This window comes from Helianthus annuus, chromosome 8, assembly GCF_002127325.2.
Source record: "Helianthus annuus cultivar XRQ/B chromosome 8, HanXRQr2.0-SUNRISE, whole genome shotgun sequence".
Classification (NCBI taxonomy): Eukaryota; Viridiplantae; Streptophyta; class Magnoliopsida; order Asterales; family Asteraceae; genus Helianthus; species Helianthus annuus.
In genome coordinates this window covers 108,364,999-108,379,242 of record NC_035440.2, presented here as the reverse complement: position 1 = coordinate 108,379,242, position 14,244 = coordinate 108,364,999, and the positions used below count along the sequence as shown (strand labels likewise).

Sequence of the window (14,244 nt, the reverse complement as noted above, 5' to 3'; positions counted from 1 at the left end):
ATCGTTGTCTTTTACTTCATGTAAAAAAATCTTTTTAGACCGCACAAACCATAGCATTGTTCAAAAATTCTGGGCCCATTCAATTGCTTAAATCCGTCTTGACAAGTTTCAATTTCGAAAAACATCTTTCAACGGTTGCGGTTGCAACCGGTAAAAGCAAAGCTAGCTTCACTAACAGATAAATTGAAGGACAACAACTATGTATTCCCGTTTCAACCATCACACGCGCAAGATCACTTATTCCATTCAAGTTTGCAAAATTATCATCATCGCTTATAGTGTGACGAAATGACTCAATATCACACAAAAGAGTCCATATTTCTTTTGTAGTAAAATCATCCGGGTACATATTAGCAAACGCCAATGTTTTCGATGGGTCAAACTTAGAAAAACCGTTACAAGGATTTAAACCCGACATAATTTTTATCAAACTAGTTGTTAACTCACTAAATCGATTTCCTAATTCTTGAATTTACATGTCCAAAACCTCATTAAAAATGTCAACTTCAAAATGATGTCGATTTGTAATGACATTCTTTCGGTTTCTTGGATTACCATAACTTTCCGTCATGTCCAACATTGTAATATTGTATTTTTTACAAAAGGAAGTCACTTTTTCCAACATCGGCTCAAACCCATTTTGTCTTAAAGCATTTAATGCTCGTTTTATACCATTTATCAAGTTGGCCGCTTCTAATAAATCTTTACATTATAACTGGTTTGGGCTAACATATAACATTATAATTGGGCTTTAATAACAATTGGTTGGGCCTATTATATACAATCTTCATTATTGAATGCTTACTCTAATTAACCGGGCTTCAATAAACTGATTTGGGCTTATTATTTACAATTGCAATTTGGGCTTACAATTTTTTAGGGGTGTCCTCATAGTTGTTTTGGGGTGTCCTTTGTATAAAAATAAAAAAAAATAAATTTTACACTACCGGTACAAAGTTGAGCCGTAGCCCGTGCTACGGCTAATTTACTACAGGTCCGCCCCTGGGTACCGGTATATGTGTCACACCCCCAAAATGCCACTTAGGGAGTGTCTCTGATAGGCGTGTGACGTACCAACCATGAGCCACTAATTACATAAAACCCATACATGTTTTTAAAATAAAGTTCTTGATTAATAATAAAACACCATCCAAGTTCAAAAGAAAACCAAAGTATTCAGCGGAAGCAAAACCAAACGAAGTTAAATAGTTTAAACCCAATATAAAGTATCAACAAATCAGAACACAAAACCCTCCAATCGACCCATGAGACTCCAGCTACTCCAGACAGCAAGTTACAATGCAAACAGCTAATGACCTACAAGCATGCAAACAAGTGTGTCAGACAACGCTGGTGAGTTCAAAGTTTTGTGACCGAGTTAGTTACCAGTTACGTGTATAAAACAGTTCAACAATTCGATTTGATGTTGTTATTAACTCGATTACCGAAATGGCTACAAGATGTGTTTGCCCAACCCCAATGTCTCTATCAAAACATTGGTCATGCTTTAAGGAAACTAGTTCACGCCCGACCTCCCTGAGACTGTGTGAGGGTGCCAAACCTAATAGCGCTATCAACTAATAACCTCGTTGCCTTCCCGGCAATTGTCGGTAGATGTAAGGGGTCTTATATGATAGAAACTGAGTAATAACCAACATCCCAATAACCTGCATTCCCCCTGGAACATTACCCAATATCCCTTCCCGGGATGCATGCTTGGAAAAGAGTAGTGAACTCACCTTAGTTTTGCTCGGTATGTTATCTACTTAATTACCAGTTGGTCAATCGCGTCCTATAATGGTTACCGGTAACGGTCAATTTCATGTGCACATAGATTGCATATCACATACACAATTAATTCTCATATTCCTTGTACACAAATTACACAACTACTGTACATATAGCACACATGTGAAGTTCAAGCCATAACAGTAAATCAATTAATCTCTAGCATACACTTGGCTCATAAGTCAATCCGTCACATAACCTCATATGCACCAATCATGCAGTAATTAATCCGTTGATACCAGAAAGCATGCAATATACAATTTAGACAACACAGTTCATGATCATATAAACAAACCCTTCTGATGTGCACCCTATAGATCGGCCCCATGTAAAACAAGGGTTGGCCCAATACGGCCCAATTAATAGATGTGTACAAATGATGGTTTGATCTCCTACTTGGGCTCGGCCCAAAGATAAAACATGTATGTATATCACAATTACTAATGTTGTGATGCATATTAGGTGATTCATAATAAATCGGTTGGTTCTTTGATTGCATGTGAAGTGATTTAGTAAGGCCACTATTATTGTTGAATCTATCAATTATCAGCCCATGTGATCATCAAACAAAGTGAAAGTTCCATTTAATGTTGTCAGTAACCTAGCATTTATGAGGGCCTAGCATGTGAGTGTATCTAATTTCAATTGGGCCGCTCCTCTAATGGGGATTGATAAGACTTTATTAGTTAACAAAATGACAAACTCAAATCACATACCATACAAATCAAATATGGCCGACAAGTACTGTTAAAGTATTCAAGTTATCATTGGACCAATTTGATTAATGGGCTGACAATTCATTGGGCCGATAAACTATACATATTGATTAATGAATCTAACTAATTCACGTGATACATTCTGGTAACACCAATTTTTCAATTCCCAATGGCCGACAACTGTTCATGCTTACATGTTATTGGACCGATTTGTGTACCAATTATACAGCCCTAGCAACATTGATTAGCATCGAAATTCTTGGTCAATAATTAATACATATTCATGAAACATCATACAATCCTCTTCATATCGAATCTCCTATCAAGTGCACATTAATCAACATACATACTTTGACAACAAGTATATCACAATAGTCAGTTTCATGCTAACAAATATTCATGCAACACATTTATGCAATCACATATTCATAACGCCGATAATCATAATTATTACGCAATGAATCAGTCAATCACAATTACATAAACGACACATTCATCACGTATCAACCACCTAATATACGTATCAAATAAGAGCACTGACCTAGAGATGAGTTGCCTCGACGGGTGGGGGTCTCTACTGAAATCGTATGATTACAGGGGAAAGGCTTTAGGGTTTTTAACTTGTGTTTAAAGCTTAATCTCATCAACAACCATGTTACGTATACATATATTTGCTTCAAGTTGGGGGCGGTTCCTTGTTGGCCGTGACCCTATATCTATACAACTAGAATTTGTAAACAACAAGGACTCATGGCCGGCCCTTAATTATTACCCACTTGGGCTCTACCAAGCCCAATCGTAAGCCTAGAGAATAGGGTGTTCGGTTTGTTTGGCCATTAATTGAGATTGGTCTTTTAGTTGAGTTTATGCATGTGCCGATCATGATTATAACAAACGTGGCCCAATTATAAACTAATCGTGTGTCAAGACGCGACCCAAAAAGAACGAGTTGTAATACTAGCGCGACGCATTCATTCACAACAGAGAGAGATGAATAATAAGAAACTAGAATCACGGAAATAAACAACACTGACCTCAGAAGTTCGGGTTGTCACATCATCCCCAACTTGAAAGAAATTTCGTCCCGAAATTTAATAAGTAAGCACAGAGGAGTAAAGTGAGAAATCAAGGTTGTTGCACGTTTTCCCCAGGTGCCACAATATGAAAGTAAAAAACGGTAGTGAACCGGTACCAGGAACGCCAAAAGTCGGTACCGAATTGGTACTTAAAATCTTTCGGTTCGGCAAATTTGGTACCGGTACCCAGAACAATTTGCTCATCTCTGACCACGGGTTTCATACGAACAACATCGTTACCATACAACTTTTTTGGTTGATTTTCTTTCGATTATCTAGTAGTGCTTTTTTCTATATTTTCTTTTTATTCTTGTCAGCAGTTCCGTTCGCAACACGCTCGTAGTGACTTCAAAACACATGTAAACGCAGACTAAATAACAAAAGAAATTCGCCGCAACACGACGAACTTCGTTAAACCTAGTTATTATTATGTGCTATAAATATACATCCCACATAAAAAAAAATGTTTATAGCATCCTTGCTGTTGTACCATAAATATTAATATATTCCATGTTTGTCAAAAGGAAAATTAAAATAACAAATAACCCACCACTTAACCTGTATCATGTTGCAATGAACCAAACCCACTCAATGTGACATCAATGAAAGGACGAAAATAATAATTCACAAGGAAACAAAAAATGATGGCTAAGATAACATAATAAAACAATGTAGTTAAGATAAAAATAATTAGAATAATAAAACATTTAATAGATTATGATGTAAACTTAATAGTAAAATTTATCGATGTTCCTTACAACCATTTCTTGTATTTTTTTGTTTTTTTTAAATAAATTTACTAAAAAGTAAAAAAAAATTATAAATAGTTAGAATCAACATCAAATATTAGTTATGGTTATACTGTATAACATAATATCTAGTTACGTTATATGGTATAAGTGTATAACACAATTTGTAATATATTTGTAATATCATATAATGTAACAAAATTCTACAGAATAAATGTATAAAACAAACATAAAAAAGTGATAAAAATAAAATGTTAGCTATAATATCTAGCATTTAATCCAAGCTAGGGGTGACAATTGTGTTGAGTTAGCATGTTGTATCATCGAACCCAAACACAACTTATAATGAAAAACATCAACCATAACATACGCACACCCGAATCTAACTATCTAAACCCATTTATCCATATGTATCAAAAGAATTGTCAGGTCGTAAACGTGTTATACTCAAGTTGTAAACACACTAAATGTCATAAATAGGTTAAAGAGTCATAAAGAGGCTTCCACCTTGACCTATTTAATTAATTAAACGAATTAACTGTCTGACTATTTAACTTTTTTTAACAGCAAAGAATCCTACGTGTAAACCCACACTGTTCAGGACTACGTCCAAGGTCAACTCCTTGACTGCCACGAGACCATACCCCATAATGCGAGGGAACCAAATAGAATCCGTAAACCCTCGTCTCAGCATCAAACCCGGGATTAAAGTTTATACGAGTTGTAAATTACTTGGCCATTTCCCCAACATTGCCAAGAGTTCTTCATGAAAACCCCCTACCCCTTGACTCAACAGTCAACAGTCAAAAGTCAAACACCCCCAAATAAATATCCCACACCCACACCCTCACCGGACCACCACCACTGAACCATGTCCGACTACAACCACCACGACGGCGGAAGCAGCTGTTTCCGGTGCTGCTTCAGCTTCACACTAACCCTAGGCCTGACCTCTTTGTTCATGTGGCTGAGCTTACGCACATCAAACCCAATATTATCCATCCAAGACATCTACATACCCGCCTTAAACAAAACCTTAAACTCAACAGATTACCAAAAAATCTACATAGATCTCAAATTTGACAACACTAACAAAGACAAAGGCATCTACTACCACCCAATCAACATCACTTTACATTACTACATCAACGGTTCGACTTCAATTTCAAGTTCAAAGATTCCGATATCGAATTATACGATAAGGGGTTTTTACCAAGGGCATAATAAGAAGGCTCGCCGGAAGGACTGGGTGGATACGTACGGAGTGCCGTGGGAGGCGGCGGTGGATGGCGGTGGCCTGGCGGTGTTTAGGGTGGATTTGACGACGGTGATTAGGTTTAAGATATTGGCGTGGAAGACGAAGAAGCATAGGTTGGTTGTTGGGACTGATTTTGAGGTGGATGGTGTGGGGAAGAAGGAGCGGAAGAAAGGTACGCGGTTGAGGTCCGGTGCACCGGAGTTGGGTTCCGGTCAGTTTCCGGTGGGGTTGGGATTGGTTGTTTTTAGTGGCTTATTATTGGTTTTCAATTAAATATTATTTATCTTTTTGTATTTATTGTATATTGTTTTTAGTAGTGATGATATAGTCTAATTTATGGGTTTCACTTAAATTTTTTAATTTTACATGTATAAACGCTATTTCTTTAATTTTAAGTGTCTAAGCATTCAACTAATACATATCCAACATTGGATTTATTATAACTAGGTCTGGTTTAGTTTCATCCGATTGATAACCTGAGAACACTTCAACGTTCAAGTCAGTATCATCTCGACAATTTTAATATACACACGAATATAAGCATAAACATATATTGTAATTTAGAAAGACGTGAAGGAATGAAGATTTAGGTAGAGAGGAGAATAACCTGTCTTCTATAGAGGAATGAGTTTCCTATTTATAGGAAGGTTCTTTAGTCGTAACCCTAACAGGCTTGACTTATTACTTTATCATGATTGGGCCCACTTGAGCCTGTTAAACATGTTGGGCCTTGGTCTGAGGGTAGCTTGACAAATACCCTTTAGTTGCTTTGAGTACTTAAGCGACCTTTACCGACCCTCAAACCTTTGTTTCACAATTATAGCACGTCAACAACAAACTATAGGTAAACAAGATTGGTGTATATAATAAAATAAAAAGTAAATTACAAGTTTTGTCATTTATGATTACATCAAATTGCAGACGCTGTCCTTTTGGCCAAAAGTTTACAGGCGGTGTCCTTATCCTTTCAAAATCTTGCACATTTTATCCTTTAGACCAAACCTGGTTAGAAATCTCAGTTAATTCTTGTCATGTGCAATGCCCATAAGTGTACAATGCTCTTTTCCCTCTCAACCCTATCTATTCCACGTTTATAACCCTCACCAACCTCAATTCATCTCTGTCATCAAACATGTATTTCGCGTCTCTTTATTCATTACCATCACCTTTATTATCCTTCATCACAACTTAAACATTCACTTCCAATGGCCCTGCTTTGCTTTCAGATCTCGTCAACCTTAACCTCACAGACTCCACCCCTAAAATCATTGTAGAATACATATGGCATTGTAACACCTCGCAAAATCATGTCCAATACAATGGTGACACGTGTCATAAACCTTGATAATGTTAAAAGATAACTGGAGGGATTAAAAGTGTCAACATGTTAATTATTACCTCTGAGTGACCTTTTAACGTTTCCAAACCTTTGAAAAACATTAATATGTTCTCATGAATATCTGATAAAGATTTCATAAGTATCCGGTTCAATCTTGTGATAAATAATCCAAATCTTCAAAGAAATGGGATCCTATGTGCAAACACGACAATTCTTCATTTCATGGCCTCTTTCAAAGACTCCAAAACTTTATTTTGCATGGCATTACTTCCAAGGACTTTTCAGAACTGATCAAATGGACCCTCTTGCTGAAAGTGACCTTAGATTCAAGTTGTAAAGATTGCATGGTCAAAATCTAAAAGTTCTCAAAAATTTGTCTTCTGATTGAAGGCTTACGGACCGCAAAGCATACACCTTACGGACCGTAAGGTGGCTTAACTGGGCGATAAAATTTGAAAAGCGGTTACAAACCATAAGGCCTAGGCTTACGGTCCGTAAGGACTGTAACTGGGCAGTAGAAATGGACAGCTGCGGGTTGTCATCTTCTACACCCCTTTTCTCGAATCAGCAACATGTTGATGGTATTGTAAAACCTCTAGGACACCTGTATGCATCAGATTTCACCTGAGGACACCTGCATTGATCCTAGAACTTTCAAAATCCTATATAAAGGCTCACACTCTTCACTTGTTCTTGCACAAATCATTTTATTCACTCTCAAACTCACTTCTCTGGAGCATCCTGACTTTGAAGGAAGCTCTCTTAGTGAAAATCTTCGTGCTAAGGACTATTGTAAGTGTTCTTAGCTTCTTTAGTTAAGTTTTCATTAGCTTAATGACCGAAAGTCAAAGTTAGCGTAATTACGCTTTGACTTGGTGATTAATCACAAACGGTCCAGCCATTATTCGAATTGAAAGTGGCTTTGTGTTGGTAATTATGTAGGTGTTAAACCCTTAAAAGGGCACCTCCTAATTATCACATTTACTTGGTCAATTGTCGGGTCAAACTACTTAATAGAAAAGTCAAACGGGTCAGTTTTTATAAAATAATTCATAACTGATAATGTAGAAGTTATGGAACATGTTTTAACACTTAAATAACTTGGTAAATAATATAAGAATGTGTTTAGGCATGTTCAACCCGACAATTCTGAGTTTAGGCTCGCTTCGCAACCGAAAGTCGCAAAAATAGACTTTTGCTTTGACTTTCAGTTCTGACCCGATTTAGCTTAGTTTAGTTATGCCTTGTAACACCCGTCTCAATTTTAACATAAATTTAATACTAAATACGCATTTTAGAAAAAAATGCGACCTTACAAAAATTTATCAAGTTAACTTCATACAAGTTTAAAACATTCCAAAATGTAGTGCTAAGTGTTTACAAGATTTACTTTTAACTAAAAGTAAATAGATCAATGCGGAAGCTTTGTTTGGTCGTGTGACAACTAGCACCAAACTGGTAATTTCCGTACAATTTAATTATTATTTAATGACTGCAATTATGTGCTTAAATGTCAACATTGTCTGATTACATACTAAACAGGTGAATTCATGCACGTTTTATACCACAAGAATTACTTTATGCATTAATGAACAGCGTTGCGTCAGAAATACTAGTAAACTCACCGGTAAGACACATTGTGTCAACAATTCTGCAGAAAGCAGTTAGACAATGGAATTGGAGCCTAGGTGTAGGTCCAACGACAAGAATACATTAAAACCCAAGAGTACATACAAGGGTTTATATATAGACTTTCAGGAAGCTAAAATACGCACTAAAAAGCACCCGAAATGCACTTTAAGTGCAGAATTTTACAGGATTCAACTATAATCAGCTTTTTAATACATAAATATTATGCAGAATTCATGTTTTATTATTCAGAATACCCTCCTAAGTGTTAGGAATTAAAAGGGTCACAAAAGGATACATAAAGGACACTAAACGGAGCAATTTAGCACTTTAACGAACCGGTATTTAACCGAACAACCAGACATTACCCGAAGCATAAAAATATTACCCGGAGCATTGTTTTAATGTTTCTGAACTAGTTATGGTACCCGAACACCATAACAACTCTTATAACATAATAACACATCAAGTCCCTAAAAATTACACATGAAAGCTAACTTGTTTATAAATTAGAGTTGAAAGTTACATTTTACCCCCCCCCCCCTATATTTTACGGTTGCAAAGGGGTGGCCCCCACCAAATATTTGCCAAAATCTTGCCCATATCTTATTTGATCTTTCTTAGATTTCCATTGATTCACTATATCTTTCTTGGATTCTATAAGATTTATAAAGATCTTGGAAGATATGAAATGAATATAAATATAATACTAGAGCTCCATCTTCACAAACACCATCAATCTCTTGCTCTCTCCCTCCTCCTCTCGGCCTTGGAAGTGGCGCCACCACCACCACCATACAACCACCATCCAATCCATTCCAAGTTAGTCACAAGGTGCAAGAAGGTGTTTAAGAAGGATTAGAGCTTGTGGATCTTGAAGAACCTTCTTCCTTTGCTTCTATCCAACCCATTTGTCATCTTTTTCTTCAAGTGTTCTTCCCTAGCCCTTGTGCTAGTAGTAAGCTCCTTGTAACTTGTTACTTCATATTTTGATGGTTAAAGGATGATGAATATTGTTAATCACAAAAACATAAAAGAACATGATCATGATACTTTAACATAAGCTTAAAAATATAAGAATACATGGTAAATATGTTGATTTGCTTCTTGTTAATTGATTATTACGGGCATCCGACGGTTTATTGAGAATTTCTCAAAGATAGCTCAACCGCTAACCACCCTCACGCAGAAAGACAAGAAGTACGACTAGGGTGATAAGCAGGAAGAAGCCTTCCAGCTACTTAAAAACAAGCTATGCGATGCACCAATACTATCCTTGCCCGAAGGCACTGAAGACTTCGTGGTATACTGCGACGCTTCACGTCAAGGCTTGGGTTGCGTACTCATGCAATGCAGAAAGTCATCGCTTATGCTTCTAGACAATTGAAGGTACATGAAAGAAACTATACCACTCACGACTTGGAACTCGGCGCGGTGGTATTCGCCTTGAAGATCTGGCGACACTATTTATATGGTACAGGATGTACAATCTTCACAGATCACAAAAGTCTACAACACATATTTGATCAGAAGGAATTAAACATGCGTCAGCGACGATGGGTCGAGCTACTAAACGATTATGACTGTGAGATTAAGTACCATCCTGGAAAGGAAAACGTTGTAGCAGACGCATTAAGCCGAAAAGAAAGGGTTAAGACCCTAAGGGTTCGAGCATTGGAAATGACTATCCAAACGAACCTCACTGCACGCATTCGTGATGCACAACAAGAAGCCCTTAAGAGAGAAAACCGTAAAGCTGAATACCTCCGAGGTATTTTGAAATATATGGTGCCAAATGAAGAGGGAGCCTTATACTTTAAGAAGCGTATTTGGGTTCCGCTCTATGGCGGTATACGAGAAATCATCCTTGATGAAGCGCACAAGTCAAGATACTCGATCCATCCAGGATCGAACAAAATGTATCAAGACTTAAAGGAATATTATTGGTGGCCGAGACTCAAAAGCGACGTTGCTGTTTATGTTGGAAAGTGCCTAACCTGTGCTAAGGTTAAGGCTGAATATCAAAAACCGTCTGGCCTACTACAACAACCAGAGATACCCACGTAGAAGTGGGAGCAAATCTCGATGGACTTCATAACAAAATTACCCAAGACCCCTAGAGGGCACGATATGATATGGGTGATAGTTGACCGATTGACGAAATCTACGCATTTCCTACCAATCCGAGAAAAGGATAGCACTGGAAAGCTTGCTGAGATATACTTAAAAGAAATTGTGGCACGTCATGGAGTGCCTATCTCAATTATTTCAGACAGAGACGGACGCTTTGTCTCAAGAATCTGGCAATCCTTCCAGGAAGCCTTTGGATCTCAATTAGATCTAAGCACGGCCTTCCATCCACAAACAGATGGTCAGAGCGAACGGACCATACAAACATTAGAAGATATGCTTCGCGCATGTGTCATGGACCTAGGCAGCAGCTGGGATACTCATCTACCTTTAGTTGAGTTTTCCTACAATAACAGTTATCATACAAGCATAAAAGCCGCACCGTTCGAAGCTCTGTATGGCCGCAAGTGCCGCTCGCCCTTATGTTGGGCAGATGCTGGAGATAAACGTATGGTTGGTCCTGAATTAGTACAAGAGACAACCGACAAAATCATGCAGATCCGAGAGCGCATTAAGGCGGCTCGAGTTCGACAAAAGAGCTACGCTGATCGAAGACGAAAACCATTAGAATTTGAGGTGGGAGACAAAGTGTTGTTAAAGGTCTCACCTTGGAAGGGCGTAGTAAGATTCGGAAAACGTGGGAAGCTGAATCCCCGATACATCGAACCATTCAAGATTTTGGAAAGAATTGGTACCATGGCATACAAGTTTGAATTACCGGAAGAAGTTAATGGAGTACATGATACGTTCCATGTATCCAACCTCAAGAAGAGTCCAACGCAAGAAAACGTGATCATCCCTGCGGATGAAGTGCATATTGATGACGCCCTCCGATTTACAGAACAACCCGTTGAGGTTACCGACTGGAAAGTCAACAAGACCAGGAGGAGCAATGTGAAGCTTGTTAAAGTACGTTGGAACTCTAAGCACGGACCCGAGTACACGTGGGAACGTGAAGACCAGTTTAAAGAAAAGTACCCCCACCTATTCAAGAAGACTCCTGCGAGAGTTAGTTCAGCCTAAATTTCGGGACGAAATTCTTTTGACGGGGGGAGACTGTGACAACTGGCACCAAACCGGTAATTTTCGTACACTTTAATTATAATTTAATGACTGCAATTATGTGCTTAAATGTCAACATTGTTTGATTACATACTAAACAAGTGAATTCATGCACGTTTTATACCACAAGAATTACTTTATGCATTAATGAACAGCGTTACGCCAGAAATACTAGTAAACTCACCGGTAAGACACATTGTGTCAACAATTCTGCAGAAAGCAGTTAGACAATGGAATTGGAGCCTAGGTGTAGGTCCAACGACAAGAATACATTAAAACCCAAGAGTACATACAAGGGTTTATATATAGACTTTCAGGAAGCTAAAATACGCACTAAAAAGCACCCGAAACACACTTTAAGTGCAGAATTTTACAGGATTCAGCTATAATTAGCTTTTTAATACATAATTATTATGCAGAATTCATGTTTTATTATTCAGAATACCCTCCTAAGTGTTGGGAATTAAAAGGGTCACAAAAGGATACATAAAGGACACTAAACGGAGCAATTTAGCACTTTAACGAACCGGTATTTAACCGAATAACCGGACATTACCCGGAACATAAAAATATTACCAGGAGCATTGTTTTAATGTTTCTGAACTAGTTATGGTCCCCGAACACCATAACACCTCTTATAACATAATAACACATCAAGTCCCAAAAAATTACACATGAAAGCTAACTTGTTTATAAATTAGAGTTGAAAGTTACATTTTACCCCCTCCCTATATTTTACGGTTGCAAAGGGGTGGCCCCCACCAAATATTTGCCAAAATCTTGCCCATATCTTATTTGATCTTTCTTAGATTTCCATTGATTCACTATATCTTTCTTGGATTCTATAAGATTTATAAAGATCTTGGAAGATATGAAATGAATATAAATATAACACTAGAGCTCCATCTTCACAAACACCATCACTCTCTTGCTCTCTCCCTCCTCCTCTAGGCCTTGGAAGTGCCTCCACCACCACCACCATACAACCACCATCTAATCCATTCCAAGTTAGTCACAAGGTGCAAGAAGGTGTTTAAGAAGGATTAGAGCTTGTGGATCTTGAACAACCTTCTTCCTTTGCTTCTATCCAACCCATTTGTCATCTTTTTCTTCAAGTGTTCTTCCCTAGCCCTTGTGCTAGTAGTAAGCTCCTTGTAACTTGTTACTTCATATTTTGATGGTTAAAGGATGATGAATATTGTTAATCACAAAAACATAAAAGAACATGATCATGACACTTTAACACAAGCTTAAAAATATAATAATACATGTTGAATATATTGATTTGCTTCTTGTTAATTGATTATTAGTGTTAGTGATGTTAGACATCATAAGAAACCTACTAGATTGTGATTAAACACATGATCTAGTAAGTTAAAGTGGTGATCTTGTGAAAGACCAAGATCTTCATGCTTTATGTCTTCATGAACTTGAATAATGAAATGGGTTTTCATATGAAAAGATGATTTAAACAAAATACAAATCTTGTAAATAGATGATTACAAAAATAATTTTCCCAAGAAACCAAGTTTATTTATGAGATTTACAAAGCTATGACTTCTAAATAAAATAGTCATATTTTTAGTGTTTAAACAAGACTAGAAACATATTTTAACAAGAAAAATACAAGAGAAATATTTTTAGAAAAATCATCTTACAAGTTGTAAATGACTAAATCTTTTAGTAAAGTGATATACAAACAAATAACCATGTTTTTAAGGGCAACTAAACCTACTAAATAACATGGTAAGTTGCTACAAGTTTTTACAAAGCTTCAAGTTCATGATGCAGTATAATTTACTTGATTTTGACACTCGGTAAGTGTTAAGTGAATTGATGATTGTCGTGATGATTTAAAAGAAAATAAACACATGTTTTGAAAACATGGGAAACCTCCATTTTTAGGAGAAACTCTGTCAAAATTTCTATAAATTTTGACACTTAGAAAAAATATAAGTTTTGGTGAAACTTGTTCCCTAAAAATATTTACCAAGGTTTCTCTAATTTTTATGTAAACTTCAAGATAAGAAATGATGATTTCTTCAAGATAAAAATTGATATTAAGTATGTATATTTTTGAGAAAAATATATATATTTATTGATCACCAAATTTTGTGCTAAGTGTATGTAGTATGTATTATATGGAATAGTGTGTTAAGACTTGAAAATACACTAAATACTCCTAAGGAGTGAAAATACAAGAATACTGTCACACCCCTAATTTCCACGTGTCACCGGTGGGCCCGGTGGGGGAGTATCGTGACGTAATTGATATCATCATAGTCAAACAACACAAATTATAATGCACAGCGGAAGCAAAAAGATAGATTTATTCCAACCAAATGATTATTGTAATATTTAAGTATCACAATGTAGTTGAAATAGATCCACAGGCGGATCAAAATAAAAAGGAGAATTGTTCAACAGATTTATTGCATCCAAGCTTGCGAGACTCTAAACGATGCTAAGGAGAGGCCAGCCTATTACGTGTAGAACC

The 14,244-nt window shown here is 36.9% G+C and overlaps 1 protein-coding gene across 1 annotated transcript; it reads left to right on the top strand.

Annotated features, from left to right (window-relative positions):
* Window positions 1-5,077: 5,077 nt before the first annotated feature.
* LOC110873640 (protein NDR1-like) lies at window positions 5,078-5,976 on the top strand. The gene has a single exon (XM_022122614.2). The coding sequence runs from the start codon at window positions 5,201-5,203 to the stop codon at window positions 5,858-5,860; it is 660 nt and encodes a 219-aa protein (XP_021978306.1). The 5' UTR covers window positions 5,078-5,200; the 3' UTR covers window positions 5,861-5,976.
* Window positions 5,977-14,244: the final 8,268 nt, after the last annotated feature.

What these genes read in the sequence shown, in the direction of transcription:
- LOC110873640 (XM_022122614.2), top strand. Translation starts at nt 5,201, where the DNA reads ATGTCCGACTACAACCACCACGACGGCGGAAGCAGCTGTTTCCGGTGC.